Raw genomic sequence first — 22950 nt, forward strand, 5'->3', positions numbered from 1 at the left:
GACACAACAAATGTAACAATCGGAAAATGACAAGCTGACAGCTGAAGCCAGCAGTTAGACACGCTCACCATATCTATTTTTATAAATTAATAACATTTAAATTGTGTTTACTGCTTGTTCCAAGTAGTCAAAGATGATATAATTCAGCTTTTAAATGCATTTTACAGCAGCCTCTGTCTCAACTGAAAACAACATGGGTAGGACAGTTTCATTATAGTCACGATTGGTCAGGTCAGTAGAAGTTATGTTATGACAAATCAATGAATGGTATGATATTTTGTGATCAAAAAGGTGCACTTCTTTAAGGTTTTTTGCTTATTAAAGCGTTTGCAAGTTATGTTTTGGTAACTTGAACCGACTTTGATCTTATTTCATTTTATTGAACTAAGATCATTTGTTTTTTATTTGTTTAAGAGTTGTTGTTTTTTTTCTGGAATTTGCTCATATTGTGATAGAACTGCTTGATGACTTTCTTTAGTGGCAATCTAAATGTTTTTTATTTTGTATTATTTTTTAATGGATACATAGCATCGTTTGAACGACTCTTCTTGGCACATTTTCACAGCAGGGGCTGACGAGACTCACTGGATTCCAGCATGAGGAAATGTACACTATCAGGAACATAACGACCTCTCAGCTCAGTGTATCATTGGAGTTCTATGAATAATGATCTGCTGAAGAAATCACAATGGCAAATAATGTTCCCTGACGTGTAATGAAGGTTGCCTTAGTTAATGAGGCTAAACGAGACAGAGGAAACAAAGACAACACAAACAACACCATGGTGAATCTGGACTGGAAGAAAAGTCTGCAGTGTGGAAAATGACTTTTCTCTTGTGAGCGATCCAGAATGTTCATACGGAGCAGCTGCAAGGACTTGGTGTGCGGCTGAAGCGAGTTGTAGAGCAGAACTAGGGGGGGTGTAGAGTTTGCAAGGCTCCAGGATATTTATCTTCAAATCATCCCCCCAATGAAAAGACTTGGAAAGCTCCAGATCCATAAATACACAGACAAGTTTTCCAGTAGCTTGGGGCTATGTAAGCGAGATGGATTTATTTATAACACTGCTCTGTCACTGCAAATGAAATAAGGCTGCATAATTGATGCCAGGAAGATAAAGAGTTTGAGACGCGTCCAGAAATGGGCCTGGTCTTCAGAGAATTGTTCTGTCCCCTTCACACTGTGAAAGCTTTCATCAAGTTCTACACAGTAAGAACAGCAATGACTCCACAAGCTTCTAGGTTTGTTCCAAGAAGCAGGTTAACTGAGTTTGATTAAAAAAGGAAGAGAAACATTTCCTTATTTTGTCTGTTACCAATGCTTAATAATATTTTCCATATAGTATCATGTTCATAAAATGTGCTTACCTATTAGTGGCAGTACTCTAGATATTGGACATACTTCTTTATTTACCTTTTAAAAATTGGGAATTGTGCATTTATTGTCATTGATTTTACACATAGAGCATTGGGGTCTGCGAGACATCGAACAATGAGGAATTAAAGCCAATGTCAACAAAACACAACTGTCTAATGTCATCCTGCCTCTTCTAGGGCTTTAGGGATTTTCTTATGATTACTGAGGAGAAGTTGGAGGATTTGGCATCCAGTACTCTAAGAAGTTTGGGCTGACCCAAGATCTGTTGCCACCAGGGGGGCAACAGATCTTGGGTCCAAAAATTGAAGCTGATACGAAAGTGCCTAAGACTTGCATTCTCTCTAATGGTCATCAGGGAGAGACTCCTCTGGTTGCAATAGGAAGTCAGATTGTACAGAAGTCTATGAGAAAATTGATTTATTACCTCAGTAAACATTGTGAACATGAATTTATGTTCTCAATCTCTAGTTTCAATACAGCATGATGTTCATTTAGTAAATTAAGGTCCCATTTGGAGTCAAATAGACCATAAAGCAGGGTATGCTTTAGGGCGGGGCTACCTTGTGATTGACAGGTTGCTACCTCAACGTTGTTCGATCTAAGAGTTGTCCTTTTTTTGTAATACAACTTTAACCTTTTCACAGTGAGTTTTCAGTTCATAAAAGTTAATCGTAACATTTCGGTTGCTTTGTTCAGCATTTGGTTTAACTTGACTCCACCCTCTTGTGACACCACAAGAGGCAACAGCCAAAATGCCAGTCTCGAGGCTTCAAAACAAGTAGTCCACAAACCAGTGGGTGACATCAAGGTGACATCTACCGTTTCCTGTAAACAGTCTATGGATGCCACTGATTGGCAGCTGCTGTTATATATATCCTTCAAAGGCAATGGCTCATTCACAGCTTTAGGAATCTGTAGCCATGCATCCTCCACTCAGCTCTGTAATTCCTGAAACATTATCATGATTCCATAGCCCTGTTTTTAGCTCTTTATCCTGGATTGGAACATTTTCTTGGACACCAATGAGCAGTAAAAGTGTGTATCGATCCCTGAAGCTATCCTTGAAGCTGCTAATTTGTGACAACCCACTTAACAACCAAGTCCACAGGAGGTAAAGCAGGACAGAAACCCTTGGTGGTCCTTTTCAGATTATTTATTTTCACATAGTCCCTGCAGCACTTTGCTTACTTCCTCAGCATGTTCAACAATACCATGCTGAATGGATTGATAATAGAAGATAAAAGATGACAAAGACTCAAGTGTTCAAACCACTGTCAATGAATAGTTTTATTTGGAAAGCGGTGGATTACAATGAAAGAACTACGGTTGAAGTAAAAACTATTCAGAGGATTGATGTAACCCCTCTTCAGTTGCTGCTCAGTTTTAAAGTGTGAGAGCATCAAACAATAATCACCTCACAAACTTGAAAGTATTGAGTACCAATATTTAGCTTTTTCTTTTGATATAGCTGTGGGTTGACTTTAATATTATGATACTTCACATACTTATGTATATGCAATTTTTCCATAGTTTCTCCTTCTGCTCAGTGTGACAGGAACTGAGTTTAAGGTCAACAGGGACAAATACAGTTTTGCTTTAGCAACTCAAACTCCCCATGCTCAGAGCACAGCGGGTGCTTTTTGTCTTTCATACTTTATCGATGCCTCAAAGGGCAAAGTTGTGCCCTCTGTGTCCGCTTGGATTTATGTACAGACTCATTCAACCAATGCACAGATTGGCGCGAAGTGTCTTGACCAAGGACACTTCAACAGGTTGCTGCACTGGGGGAATCTATTTCCTTTGTGTTTCCATTTTGGCAATATTTACATGATTGATTGACACAATCTGTCTCCCTTGCTGTGTAGGACATAGGACCTATTGGACCAGATAGAAACTGGAAGGGCATCGGCATCTCCCTGCTGGTTATTGTGGCAGTGCTCTCCCTCATTGGTCTGTCCATCATTCTGCTGTCAAAAGGTGAGGCTCCCTACGGATCCGTTAGATCGTCAGGGTCACAGAGTTTGTGATAAAATGAAATGAGGATTGTATTTAAGCTGTGTTTCAACTTGATATTCCAGTCATTGATGAAAGATGAAGCTTTGTCCAGATGCATAAGAGCCACTATTGTTTGTGTAACATTACCTTATCCTTTACCTGTTCCGTCATAACATTACAGTTTCCTTTTGTGTGTGTTTGTATGTTGAAAAAATGATTTAATATCTGTTGCTTTGATTTACCCTGGGATTTGTCTCAAACCTTTGTAGCTTTAGTTGAAGACTTCAAAATAAAAATAAAAACACATTTAAGTTAATATTTTATATATTTTTGTTTTTTTTTTCCTTTTGTAGATGATGGTGGTAAACCCTTCGGTTCACAGTTGACACTAGATGACCTCTTTCAAAGAAACTTCCAAATACATGATCCTGAAGCAAAGTGGATCAGTGGTATGTATATGTCACAAAGCTGAATTCAAATTTCTGCAAACACTGGAAATCATTCTGAAGTTATATGAAAAGTTTTCACTTTAATTCTACATGATAACTAGTTGTTAGGGTTTGGTGTTCACAGTAAATTAACAGTCATTAAGGTATTTCATTCTTTACTATATACTTCAATAATTTAATCTGGTGATCACTGTGTTTCCCCTCTCATTTGTCCCTCCTAGATGAGGCATGAGACAAAGCAAAAATGCACAAGGTGCATGCGCACAAATCAATGCCAGTGGTTTTGCTACTTTGTCCTACCCAAACTAAGAATAAGTCACTTTCAAAGACTCCACAGATTCCAAAGGTGTAAGCGTTATCACTCTACGACTAAAACTCACTGAACAGGCATCTGTAGAAGAGAAAAAAAACAGCTATAACCATAAATCACATTTTACCTTTGCTGTTCAAGGCATTGCATGTAAAAACACCGCCTATGTCTCAATCTGAAGTATGGATCATGTTACTACACTAATTCTACAGGCATTGAGCTTGAAAACAGTCTGGAGCTGACAACATAGAGCATTGGTTTTTGGTTTTCTTTGAATTGGAACATGTGTAGAGCTCTGATTGATAGATTTTTTTTTCAAACAAAGCTGAAAACAGACACATTAAGATGGATTGCATAGCTATATTATATTAAAATACATCATATTCTCATGAAACAGGGTAATAAAAATAGACCTTGCAGTTGTAGAGATTTTCCCTATTCATATTTGGCTGTCCTTTTAGAGCAGGGGCCTGATCCAGAGTAAACCACCATTCCACATGAGTAACCTTCAAAGTCTCCAAACATACAAACAACGCCCATCTGTTGAATTTACAAATAATCTCATGAACTTCAAATTTAAATCTGTCCAATACAGGATGTCTCACCATGTTTAACACACCTTAGGCCCTCAGCCAAAGGCTCTTCCTAAAGAGTATGGCTGTTCTTTGAGGCTCTGTTCACTGGGTCTGTTTAGATCACAAAGGTGTAACAAGCCAAACTTGCATTGCCCCAAAGCACAAAATAATCATATTGCATCTGCAGGACGTTGACAGGGCTATTGTTCGATACGATGACTCAGCAGTACTCGGCCAGGTGCTGAGAGATTCCCAGCCTCAAAAACCTCTCACCAGTCAGTATTTGAAACCAACTGGTATTTTTTCGGGACAGTGATGTGAGGGAATGACTGTTACTATCAGCTACAATAATCACAGGAACATACAGGGTGAGAAAAGTGCATCTATGTTGGAATATAACTAATCACAAGTAGTTTTGGTATAATAACTGAATATGTTTGTTTTGCACTTTTAAAAGTAAATCTGAATATGTTTGTTTTGCACTTTTAAAAGTAAATCAGTATTGTTTATGTTAACAATCAATCAAAGGACTATGTGGAATGTGAAAGGTGTCACACACTAAAGGTCACCACAGTGTGTGTGCAATGGACTTCAGGACAAAAAAAACATTTTAAATGTATTGAAGGTCAGAGCATAACTCCTAATTAAGATGTTCAACCTGCAATCACACACCCACACTCTGAACTAAGATAATAATAATAATAAAGGGCCACAGTTAGACTGTCTCCCAACTTTACGGACTCCAAAACTCCCAAAACCTCAAACTACACAGGATCCTACAAGTCACATAACGCATTTCAGTAGAGACTTTTGTTTGCCCCTCTGTGCCTGGTCAAACTCCATGGCCCTACTTTGTAACATAGTGTTCACCCTAAAATATGTGTTGTCATCAAACTTAAACTATGATATGACATCATCAGAGGTTATGGCCCAGCAGAGCCACAGGAGACATTTCACATTATGCTGTTTTCACAATCTGAGTAGTGATCCCTATGGCAAATATTATGATCCTCTTGTGTAAAATAATGACATCAAACATGAGGGTAAAATGCCTCAACTTTAAAATTCCTGAACATACTGAATCAACAATGTCAAGTCAATAATCAAAACAATGTCTGGTGCTGTAACTGACACTATACAGGCAGGAACATCCGGTTCTGAAGAGTGAAGCCGATTCTGAAGTGCCTTCAACTTGCATTCTTCCTAATGGCCAGCAGGGAGAGACTCCTCTGGTTGCTAATAGAAGTCTGATTGTATAGAAGTCTTTTAGAAAATGACTCTACCTCTCATTTGATTTATTACCTCAGTAAACATTGTAAACATGAGTTTATGGTCTCAATCTCTAGTTTCAAGTCTCCATTTAGAGTCAAATAGACCATATTGCAGGGTATGATTTAGGGCGGGGCAACCTTGTGATTGACAGGTTGCTACCTAGGAGTGTTTAAGGTATGGGAGTTATCCATGTTTTTGTCCTAGAACTTTAACCCTTTTACAGTATGTTTTCAGTTCATGAAAGTTAATTGCAAAATGTTGTTGCATTTTTGTACTTAGCTCCACCCTCGCGTTTAATTTCTGGTTACAAAAAATAAATAAATGGCAACATCCAAAAAAACATCCAAGGCAATATTACCGAACTCAATGCTTCAAAACAGTAGTCTGAAACGTAGCTATTCATATCACCCACCATTAATTGGGGAAGAGCACCTCCAGCGGCAAAAAGAGGGGAATTCCTTCAATTCTTGGCTTTACAAACAGTGGAGAGGCATCAGATGGCTGGGACACTTTTAATCACAGCTGAGATTGCGTGTCACCTTTATCCTCGGAGGCTTTATAGATGGAACTGTTGTCAACTCAGGAGGACAGTAGCCCCATTTTCCAATTACATTTGCTGTGAGATGTTTTACCATCAATTTGATACAGGCACTGCATATGCAATATGCAGAGAGGACTGTGGTTTGTTTCACTGTGGGTATAGTTCCTAAATGAAAGAACCCTTTTGTAGATTCCCTGTCCTGTTGAAAACAAGCAATCCATCTGTCTCTCATATTCATTTTCCTGTCATTATACTCTCAAGTGTTTTGATTGTTTGCTAGTCTATAGCCCTCTTGTCTGAGATTGATGCCTCAGAGCTTATTCATTGACATTTACATGAGATGGGGACCCTGAAATGATTTAGAACTGTCAAATGCATTAATGGAATTCCGGCCTCCCTGGACTATGTTGTTGGTTAGGGATTACACTGGAGTTATTACAGGCAGTTCTGTCATTGTTTCCACTGTTGGAAGTTGAAGTGTAATCTCGCTGAGCCAAGTTGTCTGAGACAGAGCCTTCTAAATTAGTCTTTATTATTGTTGTTTTCTTCTCTCTTGTCTAACACTCTTCACTCAGGGGCATCACTGACATCGATCTATCTAATCATTTTCTTGCGTGTTTTTTTCAGTCAATTTGGACCTTTTGAACCCCTCCCAAGTATATTAGATGTAGGCTATCGATATGATCAACAGAGGAATGTCATGAGATCCAATTGAGGCGTTGTTTTCCTATGGAGGGACCGATGATTCCCAAAACCTAAAAGTATAATGTTCATTTTGGTATTAAAGCGCAAGATTTATGTACCTTTGTGTTGCGACTCTGAAAGCAACATAATAGAGGTTGGTGTAGGGGGTTGAGCATGGAAAGCATGTTGCCAAAATGACTCGTTGATCACAGTCAGAGGCTGTAAAGACCATCATTATTGTCAGATTTTCAACTTTCCGACGGTCCTTGATCACCCCATGTGTGACGAACAGTTCCGTCAGGAAACGCAATCAAAACTAAGCTTAAAATTGTTTTATTTCATCAAAAACATTTTATTCTATATGTCTTATTTTAAATCTCAACACAAATAAACAATTTTGCCTAACCAGATGCTGGAAAAAACATTCTGAGCTACTCAGTGCACCTTGGAGGCCTTGAATTTTGGGGCTGAGACCAACCGTCACATGGTAAAAATTCAGTGAAACTTTGACTGAACCGAGGCTGCTGAACACAGAGCAGAGAGGAGAGGAGAGGCTGTAAGTAGAGGCTGTTAAAATGTAAATAGTTCAATATGTACATCACGTAAAGCCTCCATTTTAATTATATATATATAGTTTCAAGTGTTTTCCTATTTTTGTAAAATCAAACTTCAACTTGTGTTTTTTTAATTATTTATGTCATTGTAACTTTTATATAATAATAATAATAGAAATAATAATAGTACATTTTATTTGTATAACACTTTAAAAGATACTCATAGGCACTGTACATGGTAAATACAGAAACAATAAAATAAATAACAATGTAAACAAGGCAGAGAGATGTTATTATAAAAGTAATAAACAATACAACAACAAGAAAAAAAAATTGCACAAAATACATTTTTGAGTTCTCTTTACTTCTAGCCATGATTGTGCTGTTTCCATAGAGATGCAGGACTTTTAAATTACATTGAAATTCAAGACTAAAGAGAGAAACATTTATCAAGAGCAAAAAACGCCCCCGACACTGCTTGGGGTTTAATAACCATTGAATTAAGATGTCATTGAACACAATCCAGAATTTTGGAGAAACATCTTAAAGCGTTGTGTCTGGAGATGGAGCCGCATGAAGCCAGGGCTAAAACGGGAGAGTATGCAGTGTTTGGATGTTTAATTTCTCATTTGAATTTCAACACTGCTTACTGCTGAACGTTCAAACCACAGCCAAAGCGAGCGATAAAAATCTATACTGAAGTATACATGTGATGTATTGTATTGACTCAAAACATCAGCTGTTAAGTTTAAACACCTCATTATTTATTATTTCATCTCACATAGAGGTCCAGACTCTAGCAATGGATGGGGCTTTTCAATTCTATGCAAATCAAATCAAGTGCCCCTGTAAATAATGCAAACTTTGAGAACCGCATGACAGCAAATCCTTGTGGTTGAGGTTGCCACGGCAACACATGCACTGTTGTGCATTGCTTAAAGGTAATGGAGGTGAATGCAGTCAAGACTGTTTATCATTTATGAAGACAGCCTCATTGTGACTTCTCTTGTCAAAGACCTCAGGTTTACGGCAAAATGAATTATTTAGAAAGAGGAAGTCCATTTATTAATTTCAACATGCTCCGCCATCCAAAAAACATGACATTTAACTAATTTACTCTGGGATTTGAAATCAGCTTTTTTTTCCTAACAAAAACAATAATCACATTATAATGGACTCTCACATTTAGAATTCTAAATTGTGTCTTGGTTCAGGGTCAATCTGTCAACAACACAGCTGATTTAAATACTCAGACCCTTTAGAAACATTTAAAAAGACAATAAAATGAAATGCAATACTTTGAGGTTGCCTGTTTTTTTTCTCCTCAGATGAGGAGATCATCTTTCGGAGCTGGGATGGAGACATTATGAAAGTCAGCACGCACAGCAACGAGACAGAGCTCCTTCTGAAAAACACAACATTTGTAAGTGTTATCTCCTGCCTTTGTTTCTTAATAAGTGAGAAATGTTTCCAGTGCATTTAGAAGGTTTCACTGGATATAGAAAGCTGCTTGAAATGAAAACCAACATCAACAAGATAACACCAGGATACATTTTTTTTTAAAGTATATTACATGAAAATTATCTCAAATTTTTTTATTGTTTGAAATATTGTATTCTGCTTTTTAATATCCAAGCAACATTTCTCATTGTTACTATGGCAACCCACTTTTCCCTCAGCAGGTATCTGCACTGCTAAGGTCAACTCAAATTTCACTGTAACTTTTTACGCTCCTCTCGGTTTGTTGGAGAGATTTCTAGGTGGCATTGAGACAATGATCATTTTGTGTGTATCTTGTTGTAAATTTAAACGTGGTTTGTTATAAGTTATCTCATCATCTCTTATTCTTCCCAAAGGCAACTTTTAAGGCGTCAAAGTTTGCAGTTTCTCCAGATCTGAACTATGTTCTTCTGGGATATGATGTCAAGCAGGTGAGAACCTCTTAATATTCTAGTTGCATATATTTTTCTGGTGCTGGTGTTTGGCTTGGGGCGATGCTGGAGTTTACAGTTCATGAACTGAGATGGACATGTGGCTTCATGCACATACTTATCTATCTCTTCAGAGTCAGTGAGTTAAAGCCAACATCAATCGAGCTTGAGGGTACAAGCTTTAGAAATATGAGAAGGCAGTGACATGTTTTATTTGTGAGAATGCCATGGGCCAGGGGTTCGCCTGAAAAGCATGGAACTGAAGGCGTTTGTGAGGTCTGTTCGTCGTCCGACACTTATGTCTCCTTCAGGGAACTATGCTGATGACAGGACAGTGACTGCCGAATGCAGATCAAAGTGGATTTAAAAACAGGTTTTAAATATACAGTTTAGGTTTAGTTTGCCTTAAACAGCTGGGCACTGCCATGTTTCATTAACCATAACCGAACAGGAGGAAATAGTCTCTCTTTTTTGGGGACTATTTTCACACGTGGATTAAAACATATTTGCTGAACTGTGGTTACGTCAGCAGAACGGTGTATAAGGGATTGAGTTAAAAAAAAACTACAGTGTGTGTGTTAATGGCAATGAAGGAACATGTCACCCAGTCCAGGCTGTTTGTTATTACCTACAAAAAGTAATGCAACTGACAATGTGATAACATATAATACCTTTAACTGACCCCATGTCGTAAGTTACGTAACAAACGTACTTATTTTACCTAACAAACATACTTATTTAAACCCAAACACACATTTCTTTTCTAAATCCAACCAAATAGAGTACAAAAAAAGTAACAAAATACTTGTCATTAGATATCATACATACCGTTTTATGAGGATACGTTGCCCAGTTGGTTCATATTAGTTGTGTCACAAATGTGTGCTGTAATTTTGTAGATATCCAACAATTTTTTGGTGATGTTATCCAACTAATCATGAACCAGGAAGTATAAAAACTGGAAAAACCCACACAGGGCTCGTGTGAGGGGAGGTGGACGGGTCAAACAAAAATTTTGTTTTTGACTAATTGTTTCACTTTTGTTCATCCAAATGTGAAACAATAAGTCAGTGTTGATTTATGAAGTTGTTTCCTGTGAAGCCGTTATTGTTTAAAAAATACTGTATGCTTTTATCAAATGGAAGCTGACACGGGTTGCTATACTTTCCGAGGAAAACGCACAAATATTGAGGAGTAACTTTTTTTGTAAGATATGATGCCAAATTAAGTTTAAGGCTAACTTTAATATTTTTCCACCTGGACCCTTTTTTCTCGTGTTCTTCTGACTGTGGCTAATGGGGAAAACAATTTTTTGAAGTGTTCCTGTGGTGAGGGAGAACGCTGGAGACGGCACACGATCACAGGCTGCAATGTAATCATATCATGGCAATTTGGAGCCGAATATTTACATTGACTAAAAGTGCTTGTTTTTGCTATTGATGGGCTCTGATTGTCATATTAAGTGTCTCACATTATTGATAAGAGTTTCACTCAAGGAGAAGTTTTGTTCTTAAATCTGGTGAAGTGAGGAGTTTGTTGTGTTGAAGAACTGGAAACGTAGCTTAGTGTTATGTTGTCATGGCTGAATTTTGACCATGTTGATGAGGTCTTTGAATTAGATGGTGTGTATTTGAGTATACAGATCAATTACTACTACAAGTTGAAGAGAGACGAGGAGACAGAGAGAGACAGGGGGAAACCAGCTGCTGCGAGGCTACGAAGCTGTGAGAGGCTGATGTTGTTCCTGTGTGTGATGTGACCCCATGCACCACAGAGGAAGAACGCTATGAAGAGTGGGACTTGTTGCTGTCTGATATTCAGATTTCACAACGAGACTTCGCTTTGAGTGAGGCACATGATAACAAACAGATCAAGTGAAAGGTAAAGAAAAACCTTTTATTTCCCTGTTGGGTCCATTCCCCAATGTTGTCAGACACTTAATAATACAATACATTTCAGAAATATAACAATCCAACCTGTAAGTGACAAAGACAAGTACTATCATTGGACCTTTCGTTACTTTGACGCTAATTGCCCTCGCAGAAAAAAATTGAAAATAGGGTCCAGGTCGTTATATGCAACGATTTCCTAAAAACAATGTATAGACTGATAAAAAGTAAACCCTCTCATTCATTACTTATGACCAACTAGAAGTTTGTACTGGTGTCTGTAACTACAGAGAACCTGCCCTCTGCCTGTATTTCCGCTTTTCTTATTTTTCTTATTTTTCTTATTATGTTCCGGAGTCTTCCGGGCGTCGGCAAGGAGCATTGGGACCCCCACAAACAAAAGACAACAATGTTATGATCCTATAGGTCTATTTTATTCGGTTCTAATTATTTCCACTTTGTTCAAGATAAATCATGTTTGTATCTGTTTGGAATGATGGAGGGCTTAACTAATACAATATCCATGACGCTCAGGCGTCTTTGCTGAGTAGTAGAAACCAATCAGAGGCGCAAGTCAGAGCTGTAGCAGAAACCCTTTCCCGTTCCAGTTGAGAACAAAACATGGCACCATTCAAATCCATCCAAAATTAATCCAGAATGCAAATTTAATTGTTTGAGTTTTGTAGCTTAAATCATTGTAGTTTTGTCAACAGCTTAATCGTGCACCTTGGGAGTTGTTGCGCATATTTACTCAAACACAGCTACAGTTTGTCTTTTTGACTCTATCAGGAGAATTTTGCCTGATTTCCCCCATTGCCCGCCATCTTTTCTGCATGTAATTGTAGTCATTGTTGCATGGTATTTCAAACAAGATCTATCAAACACAACATATTGTTACTGCATGCTATTTACAGCTATTCAAAGCTGTTTTTTAGGCTCCCTTAAATTGAATCACAAGCAGCTTCTTAAATGAAACCACACATCTGTTCCGCTTGATGCTTCCAATCAAGAAGAGTCAAAAGCAAAGCTGGAGTGCTCATGTGTTTAAATTCAGAGAGTGCTTTCAAAGGGTGTTCACATGTGCACAAAATCTTGCTCAATTGCAAAGCCATGAGTGAAATCATCAGTAAAAGAGACAATAATCATCAATGCACACAGCTCATAAAAGTGAATCAGTCCTTGGAGGCCATGGACGATTCACAACGAGAGCACAATGGCAGATGGCACAGGGGATGAAGACAAACACACCTGTTCAATGTAATCCAATTTACTTTCCCTTCTTTTTACATTTTCAATAAGCAAAACAAAAAGAACAACCTACAAAGTACTCTATTCTAAGATGTGTTGATGCTTATATCAGCGGGTTGAATATATATTAACTTGCTTTTTTGGTTTATAAAATTCTGCAATTGCTCTCCCGATCATTATTATAACTATTATAATTATAATTATTATTAATAAAATAATTAATTAATAATTATTAACTTGTTTATTATTTTGCGCCAGTCCCCTTTTCAATGGGTGTGATTACAATGTCCAATCCCATTACACAGACTGACAGCTACTGGCTAACACTAGATTAACTCAGGTGAGCAATCTGCTAATGCATTAGCAATTACACTTAACTGCATGAAATGCTTCACACACAGGGATCAAACCAATAAACCCCATTTAGCACAAAAGGCTTACTCGATCAAATGGCTGTTTGCCATGAAACTAATTATTCAATGGTTCTTATTTGGCAGAGATACAAATAATGATGATTATTTGACACAAGCAATTGTTGACCAATACACCATCACTCGTGTCATTTAACAACAAAGTTCGTTTGCTCTGATGTATTTGTGGTCTTTTACTAATTTATTTATGATGATTGATTTATATAAATGCACTCATGACACAAACACCAAGCTAAACCTGCAGAGAAACAAGGTAGAAACGTTGGAGAAAGTGAACTGTCTAAATCAGTCAAAGCAATCAGTATTTGCTCTGCTACATATACTCCCAGCAGTGGCTGTTTCTTCCAGCTTTTCTTTGCACAAACTTTTACCCACCCTGCTGTCACACACAGCTGCACTCCCAGGCTTCTAGACTCTTAAACTAGCCCCTCAAGCCAGCCAAGCCTCATGGGTGAGGTTCAGCTGGCTTATGAGACAAGCTGGCAACAGAGAGAAAATAACTGCATCACTGCATCCGAGGGTCATGGATGATGTTGGCGGCCACTCTTGGCATCAAGCAGGTAAGGCCAAGTGCCCACTAGACAACACACATTTAATTTAGCCATCCCAGATTTACTTGCAGAATCTGTGCATTGGCAGGGTCATCACTGGTGCTGGTTATCGCTAGGCTATAGCAGAAAGAACCCAGTACCAAGTTATATCAAGACTTTTCCTGTCAAGCAGTACCTGCAATAGATAATGGTTGTACCTATGTAGAGAAAAGAAATGCTAATTGTATTGTTCTGCTCGCAGCTAATTAGCACAGGTGTTCTTACATTTAATGCAACGTGTGATGGTCTACTACAGCAGCTACATCCCATAAAGCCAGGGATTGCCTGTCTGCACACAGCTCTGAACCATAGACTGTATATAAGATGTGGACGTAGTCATTATGACGTCATACATTGGTTTGCTGTTATGAATAATTTAGTTTGGCATATCGGCCGTTGCCCTCTTTTAATTATGGCTGTCGCCAGCTTGATTTTTTGCAACTGGTGAACGGAAGTTCTAATATTTGGACTGCAGGGGCGTGGCTTAGAGACACAGTGTACCGCGCTGGTAGCTGCAGCGACCTGTCAATCACAGCGAGCCGGCCCTAAAGCATACCCAGCTTTATGGTCTATTTGACTCTAAAGGTACCATCATTAACTAAATAAACATCATGTAATCAAGTATTGAAACTAGAGATTGAGACTATAAACTCATGTTTACAATGTTTACTGAGATAATAAATTAAGTTAGAAGTAGAGTCATTTTCTCATAGACTACAACAATCAGACTTCTTCTTTCAACCGGAAGAGTCGCCCTCTGATGGCCATTAGAAAGAATATAAGTTTAAAAACACTTAAGCATTGACTTCCTCGGCAAAACTGGTTGTTTCGGCCTGCTCTGAACACGGAGATGTTTGTGCCACCGCCTAGCAGTTAACCGTGCAATCAGTGCAAACAGCACAACAGCGGTAACTGTGGGTCGTTGTACATTAGACACGTTGTTTGATTATTTACTTTTGACAGGACAGCCGTCCCGAGTTGTGGTTGCTACCGTGATTGGACAATTGCAGTTCAGAGGAGGGGATTTGGGAACTGTTCATTTCCCGCTACTTCCTTAAACTGACTGATTGATTTAGAAGACTTGTTTACCCATTCTTATCAGCCATTACAAGTTTCATATGTCCCTCAGTGATAAATTAAAGTTAATGCATATCCTTTAATTGGATTCATTGGATAGCAAAAAAACAATCCCACCTCAATGGTGGCGAAGTTGAAGATCAGCAGACTGTGCCCCCATCAGTCCCAGCATGTCTTCCTCTCAAATAGCAATACCACAAAACAAACACTGAGCTTTGTGCCCCAGCCACTGCAGGTTTGCTTCACCATTTAACATGGTGTTTACAGAGTGTAGACGATGGGATGGAGGATTGTTTGTGTGTGTTCAGGGAATGCGCTCAGACACGATAATCAGGCCGATCGGCTCAGTATGGGCCGCTGCTCAACTGCTGATCCACGGCACTTTTCGTTTCACTATTTCAGCATTTTCCATTCCAATCTGCAACATTGTCCATTGTCGCAGACTGTGGTACAGAGGTGGAATAGTTTTTTATCTGTTTCTCAGGCAGAAATAATTCAAATGACTGCAATGAATAATATGAGGCAGCATTTTGAAGAGAGGGAACATATTTCAGAATTTTCAATGTACATAGATAAACTAGTTATATTACTTCTCCTGTCTAACTTTAATGGAAGGAGTGTCTTTCCTTATGCCTGTCCTTTGATTCCCTCAACACCCGTTCATCCGATCAACTTCACACTTGGCGGATGAATTGCTGAATACCCAAGGAAGTGCATATAAAGAGTGTAATCGATTCAGATCTATGGGATATATTTCTCAACCAGCATGCATAGCCATACCTACGAAAATAATATACCTTAAATCGTAGATATCCCACCAAATTATTTCATGTGTTGTCCGCGTAATCATGAACAAGGAAGTATGAACCAAAGCCCACACAGGACGGGTGGGAGCAGAGGTGTATGGGTCCAACAACCAGTGATCTTTCAGTTAGGAGACCACTGTTTGATCCCCATGTAAAATGAGAAGTTACATTGATTTATTTGTCACATAACTTGCGAACTTCAGTAACGGTAATTCTGTAGCTATTAAAACCAAAAAGACGATTTATCGCCAAGGAGTCTTGTTGCCTAAACCTAACTTAGTTGTTTCCTGTGAGGCAGAACTTTATTTTGAAAATGTATGCATGAAACGAGCGGATGTTGACACGTATTGTCTGCTTTCATAGCAAGACCAAGAATATTGTTTGTAGGATATCATACGGCCTGTTGTTTGAGGGTACGTTAGTTATTTAAACACTAGTTTACTGAGAGGGAATCCCCATTGACTGTTACACTGGCGAAGGACATGCTGGGTGAAGCCTGTACCATGTCAATGTGCGTGTGAGCTTTTGCACCAACTGACACTTATAGCCAAGCTATACTAAGATAGCATTGCGAGGGGATGCAATTGTGTGCAACCCGGTATCACTCCAAAAGCGTGTAAGAGACCCTACATTTCACGCTATTCACGCATTTATTCAGAGTAGGGCTTCTTTCCCTCTGTTTAGATCTCAAATAGAAGAGTTAGAAGTGTCTGCCCTAGCTCTAATGATGTATCATGTTGAGAATATGGCACTAACAATCACATCATAAAGCTTCAGTTGTTGTAAACTCTTAAGTTTGAAATTAAGAAAAGCCCTATACTAGCACTACACAGCTTACTTGTAATAAGTGTCACTTAGTGAAGTTAACTGCTGAAAATAGGCTCTGTTACTTTATCTTCAAATACATTTTCATCAGTTTGGCAAGTATTTGGTCATAATCCAATGTTTTGGAAAAATTTCATTTTTGACCTGATGGTGGCACTAGATGAAGGTCAGGGAAGTTATTACAAATCAGCCTACACACTGTTTAAAAGTTGTGAGACATTTCACTCAAACCTACAAATGTTAACCTGCTGGTGGCACTAAAGTATCATTAATATCTGCATATCATTTAATGGCAATACATCCAATAGTTGTATGGATATTTAAATTAGGACCAAAGTGGTGGACAAACCGACTTTGCCATTCCTTAAAAATATATTGCAATAATAAATCAACATTTAAAGAGTGGAGTGGACTGGAGTGGAGAAAGACATCTTACATCTGCACATCTTCCTCAAATAAAATGAGTACATGTTTCAAAACGTAATCTGTTGAAATGTAAACAACGATCTCACAGAGATCACAAAAGGTCATTTAATTGTATTTATAGAGACAGTATTTGGATTGATAGTAGTTAGCTGCTTCATACATCACACATCTGACAGTGAATTAGCTTACCGTTTCCTGGCTGGGAAATAAAATGCTTTGGAATATTCCAGATACTTATGAAGCAATTATTCATGTAAATGGTACGGCGTATTTTGTAATTTACTAATGGGAACATTAGTTACGTTCACCGTTTACCTTCTCATTTATTATGTTGAAAAGCATTCCCTGGAGCTAATCTGAAAACATTCAAGTAAATGTGTTTCTATTTCTGTGAATGTTACAAGTAATGTCTTAAATGGACTATGGTGGATACTTTACTTCAAGGTACAGTGTTTGGCATTTCGGGGGATTTACATGATATGGAATATAATATTCATCACTATTCTCAGTTATTTATTCTCAAACAAGGTCACTTCTTAGGTTGCTGTGGTAACCACATAGGCGTCAGTTACTACCAAGATGAAGAACCCCTTTAGCGACGGTTTTGAGACTGCGTGTCAATATTTGCATGTTAAATGCACAGTGTCTTTTCAAAATAAACTTCGGTCTTCACAGGAAGTTAGGTTTAGGCAAAAAAAAAGTTAGGTTTGGAAAAGATTGTGCTTGAGCTTAACTTCACTGAAAAACGACTCATGTAACAAATTAAGTCTGACTAGATTAATTCTGACAAATTGGACTTTTAGTTTTTCACGCGACCAAACATCGACCTCCTGGTTGAAAGTCCTTTGTTTGATCAACCTGCAATCCCTGTCACGCATACCAAGCGCACTTCACACTGCATTGGTTGCTCTGAGTGTCTAATACTGACCCAAGTGGGTTTAGATTGGAGTTAGTTAAAAGCCTGGACCGAAGCTGTTCTCTTTATACATCCTTGTTTTCCAGTCGGGGTTCAGAACTCCTCCGTCACACCAGACAGACTCTGTGACGGAGGAGAGTTGGCGTACATCGTGATGTTAGGGGAAAGCCTCAGAAAGCAGCAGCGTGGATTCTGCTCAGCACCTCCACACTTTCAAATCTGATTTGCGATTTTCACATTTCATGTGTTTTTTCGCTATTCATCTTTCTAAAATCAATCTGGATATGCCACAAAAAAGGATCTTGGCTGGTAAATCGTGCATAAGAGAAATTCTACTGGCTGTCTTTTGACCTTCAAGACTCATGGCTGCTTCAAAAGTGTGGCGACAACAGTTACATGTGCGTGTTTGCGACGTAATTTTACAATGTTTTCCTTTCAGCTGTATCATTTTTCTATGATATTTACATTGCTTACTGCAACCCTGCGGCTGTATTCCAACATATTATACAAAATAATCACCATTTATCAGTAAACCTTTGTGTCCTTTGTATTCATCTCGTAGAGCTGATATATGTGATCCAATGGTGCAGGAGAGATAAGGGACTGTGGCCTCTAAGGTGGGGGTTTAGAGATAGAAACAGGCTGTTCATACTATCCCAGGAAATTCATTAACATTGCAGCCTGGAGAGCGCATTTGTTAGCCAGGGTACCACCTGTAAGGGAGAGAGGATTTATTTAAAAAGATCACAAAGGGAGTTGTTGTGATTACAGAGAAACATTCTTCTGATACTGTTTGTTTCAGTATTTCAAATCAGCTAAAATGGATCCTCAAGCTGAGTGTAAATGCATCAAATGGTTGTGATAATGTACTGATCACAACCATTGCATGGATAAGCGTTCATAGTGCAGCAAAGTTCTGCCTATTTTGGTTGTTTTAAGGTTTGATGGTGCAGAATTGTGTACAAGTGACCAACAGAATCACCCCTTGGCTCCTCCATCGAAGTAATACAAGCCAAACAATGACAATTCCGTAACACTTTGCAATAAACAATATTAATAAATGGTACATTGATAAGTTTTTTTTTTTTTATTACTGTTAACAAACAATGAAATTATAATAACCTAAACCTGACCTTAAATGATTTAAACAACATATTGTTACCAGTACCGAACATTAAGTTGTTGCTGCGCTGTCAAGAGGTCTTGGTCATTTAATGTTTTTCCTGGAAGACCACGTTCTCCCGGCGGCATGATGTTTCTCACAAAACATATATTGGAAAACAAATTAGTAGTATATTATTTAACATAGCATCTAGGAGACAAGCTTGCAGGATTGAGCTAAACTACAGCATATAAAGATTTAAGTCAGGCAGCACAGACACCATACAGGCCCAAACAAGACTCATTATGCGTTTAGAATGAAGAGAATGACTGCCACTGTTGCTGCATCATGCTACTAAAAACCCACATCTAATTATTGAATAATGAGGTTAACGACTTGTAAACTCAGCCGGCGGCACCTTGATAATTGAAGAACTTAATGCATCAGTAGACTTCTGAATCAGCTCTGTATGCTGTATTCTACACAGTCCCAGGGTGCATCTGTGATGACGAAATATACTGTAAACCTAATTAATCATTGATTTATTTAAATGTGATTACGGCTCTCTGGCTCCCTTCTGACTGCACCGTTGTCTGTAGAGGATACAGAAACACAAGTTTACATTCAGTATGTATATATTAGAGCAGTGCTGCGATCATATTGCAGTCATTTATGGTAATAATGATAAACAGAAGTTCATTCTGTGATAATCCTCTTTATTGATGCTCAAAATAATACAGATTGATGTGTTAATGGGCTGACAAAGGGGATTATCAGAGTTTCAAATCAACATTAAGATGGAAAAATTCTACTTAATGGTTAATTTTCACATTAATTTGCTTCCCTCTATTATCTACATACAACTCATTTTATCAATCCGTGAATTCACCCAGCTGAACTTCCTCACTTCCATCTGCCTCCTCTGCAGGACTAGTGTTACATGCTGAGTGAATACTAGAAACAAGTGCATAATACAACAAATGAGAGAAAGAATGGACATTATGTGATAGAGTTCAGTGTTGGTCACAGGCTTTAACTGCACCCCACAAAGCGCTTTTCTTCACACCTCCCCTTGGTTTCTGTCAGAAGAGAAACAGGCAGCTGTGACTTTGTTATACTGCAGAAACCGCACGAGCCTTTTTATGTTTCACGGACCGGTCATAAATGTAGCACGTGTCATTTATCGCACCAAAAACACATTGTTGTCCCCTTGTCTAATACCGGTAAAATTGCTTGTTCTCCCCGTTCGTGTAATTTGATTGGCAGCAGGAACAATCTCGGTGTTGGCAAACTAAGCAGCCCTGATAATGAGCTCTGTGTGCTTGATGGGATGGAGACGGCAGAAGCTTTCAAAGTGTCCCCTCCTTCTGAGATGGACGGAGCAGATATGTTCATCATCAAAGTGACGGCCAGAATCTATGGAGAGTAATGGCCTGCTGCTGCAACCACTGTCTCCAGTTGTATTATGAATTCATCATAATCAAGCACAGCTCTCCGCTGCACTGTACTGCTGCGTCAAAGCTTTCCATACAACTTATTCTGCTTCTTTTATTTTTTTGTAGCTCAGCAACCTTCACTGCAGAATATAAGAGCACCAGTGTGTCCTTTTTTATTCATTCGGAAATGCGGAAACGCAGTTGTAATGTGTTAAAAAGCAAAGACCGCTATTAATCATCAGCTGCAAAGCATTCAGGAGAGTCAAGAGTGAACACAAACTAGTGAATGAACCATATGCTTTGCCAATTAAAGATGTCACAATACGTCGCAAAATTATCTACAGACGAATCTCAGTTTGAAAGCTGCTCTCTGTTGTATTTGTCTCCTTTGCTAGTTTGTAAAGCACTCTAAACCTGAGCGGTGTTGATTAGTGACTTCACCATCAAGGACCATGCCACAACAGTAGTAGAGATTACTGTATATGTAATGAGGAGTGTACTGCAGGAGGTTGAGGATGGATGTGAGAGAGCAGATGATCGTCAGGTCCCAGGCCGGTCTGGGACGGATGTATGAAGGCCGGAGAGGAAGGGACTCCATTCAGACGTGGCATCATGAGTAATCAGATCACACGTGGACAGATCTAAGTAGAGGTGTGAATGCACCCAAGACCCATTGGAATAGAGTAGAACAGAATAGAATAGATGAGAAAAGAATATCTGCAGACCTCTTTTAAGCAACCAGATGAGTGCCCCATGATGGCCATTAGAGAGAATGCAGGTTCAAGACACTTCAGCATCTGCTTCACTTTTCAGATCTGAAGGTTGCAGTCAAGCTGCTCAAACGGTATTACCTGCACTACAACAGAAATGGTTTGAAAGTTATTTAAAAATATGTTTTATAAGTGCAGCCTTAATTCTTTAACTTTAGAATGTATGAAATACTTTTGAATGAATACTCTTTGAGTCCCAGATATCACAGCAGGGAGTTGCTGTGTGTTTTTTATCTTCTGTGTAAAAAGAGCTGTTGCTTTTTCAAAAACTGCTCTACTGTCTGCATTTATTGAGCTTGTTTCACATGTCACTGCACCCCTCTAAAGTCTGTAGAATCTGCCTGCCATCTAAAAACAAATGTCCACGCACCCACTCGTATACTTGAACATTTCCCCCCTGTCCACCGTCTCAGCCTTCCAACAGCGCCAGGCTTTGTGTTTCCATCACAGATTCTCAGCATTGGTTTAAACAGTCTGGGAGTCCCAGGCAGACAATGTCACCAGCGTGAGGATGACTCAGATGTGAGGAAAGCACAAATTAAGTGTCAGCCAGTGGTATTTGAATTGAAATTCTGCAAGCACCAGCCATGTGATAATACTGGGAATTATTTACAAGTGTGCCGTGTAACCCCAGTGTGCCGAGAACACAGACACACACTACAATCAGACACTACGCTGCCTGTTAGGCTCTCCGACGGCTCCAAACATCCGCCCGTCGCATGTCAACCGCCGCTGACAGTCTTATCGAGAAGTCATCACAGAGCTGCCACCGACGAGGGCTGTCTGCTGAGTGATGTTGATGTCTTTTTTCTTTTTTTGGGGGGGGGAGAGAGCAGTCAAGTAACAATTCCATATCATTTTTTCTTCCGAGAGAATCTTTTTTATTTTGTGCAGTGAGGAGGAAGAAGTCCAAATTATGAGTGAAGGGCCGGGTGGATGGTAGATCATACAAGACTCCAGATACAGACTCCATACTCCGTCAGGGATAATGTAGTAATGAATTCTGAAAGAAAATCTTTCAAGGTGGATATTCTCCGGTCATTTCAATGAACACACAGGAGACAGTAGCAGAAGATATGAGATGGTTGCGTGAATGAAATTCAACAAGTCATATGTGAATTTACAGGCCATTGCAATAGAATCATGTTGGATTTACCATAAAGGGAAATTATTCACTTTAAACAAATCAATCTGAAGAGTTTTTGACTATTACTGGTGGTGCATTATCCAGTTGAAATCTTTGGACATAGGGGGGGGTTAAACTTTGAGCTTTGTTGCTTCAACTATGTAATATTCAATGAACTTGTTTCAGACATGATTTGGACTCCTCATAATTTACAGAATGTTGTATTGGTGTTGTATTTCATCACTTTTCTAAAATATAAATAATAAAGAAATAAAAAATAAATGTAGTATGTAGTTACAGTGGTCATACTCAACATGGAAAAGCAGAAGTTCAAACTTTTTATGCTTGTTCGCTGTATCACAATATGAATTTTAATCCCCCGCATGCTCTATATGAATGTGTCTGAGAGGTTGTGTCCTGCAGAGTTAAAGATGGCATTGATTTGCACAGACAGGGGGGGGGGGTTTCTCATTAGAAGGTCTACTTCAGAAAAACACAGCAACTCGACAGCTGCTCAGGAAACAATAAAACGTCAACTGAAGAGCTGCATTTCCATGTAGACCACACAGATGTTTATGTGATTAATGAATGAACACATTTTTTTAATCTTTATTTACATT

The 22950-nt window shown here is 38.7% G+C and overlaps 1 protein-coding gene across 1 annotated transcript in view; it reads left to right on the forward strand.

Moving 5' to 3' along the window:
• Positions 1 to 1140: 1140 nt before the first annotated feature.
• Positions 1141 to 22950, forward strand: part of LOC129104876 (inactive dipeptidyl peptidase 10-like) — a 42902-nt gene continuing 21092 nt past the window's right edge. Inside the window, exons 1-5 of the mRNA XM_054615738.1 lie at positions 1141 to 1209; positions 3243 to 3354; positions 3726 to 3821; positions 9086 to 9180; positions 9614 to 9688. Of these exons, the coding sequence (XP_054471713.1) occupies positions 1141 to 1209; positions 3243 to 3354; positions 3726 to 3821; positions 9086 to 9180; positions 9614 to 9688 (447 nt within the window). The remainder of the gene's footprint in view (positions 1210 to 3242; positions 3355 to 3725; positions 3822 to 9085; positions 9181 to 9613; positions 9689 to 22950) is intronic.

Source organism: Anoplopoma fimbria, chromosome 16 (assembly GCF_027596085.1).
Source record: "Anoplopoma fimbria isolate UVic2021 breed Golden Eagle Sablefish chromosome 16, Afim_UVic_2022, whole genome shotgun sequence".
Lineage (NCBI taxonomy): Eukaryota > Metazoa > Chordata > Actinopteri > Perciformes > Anoplopomatidae > Anoplopoma > Anoplopoma fimbria.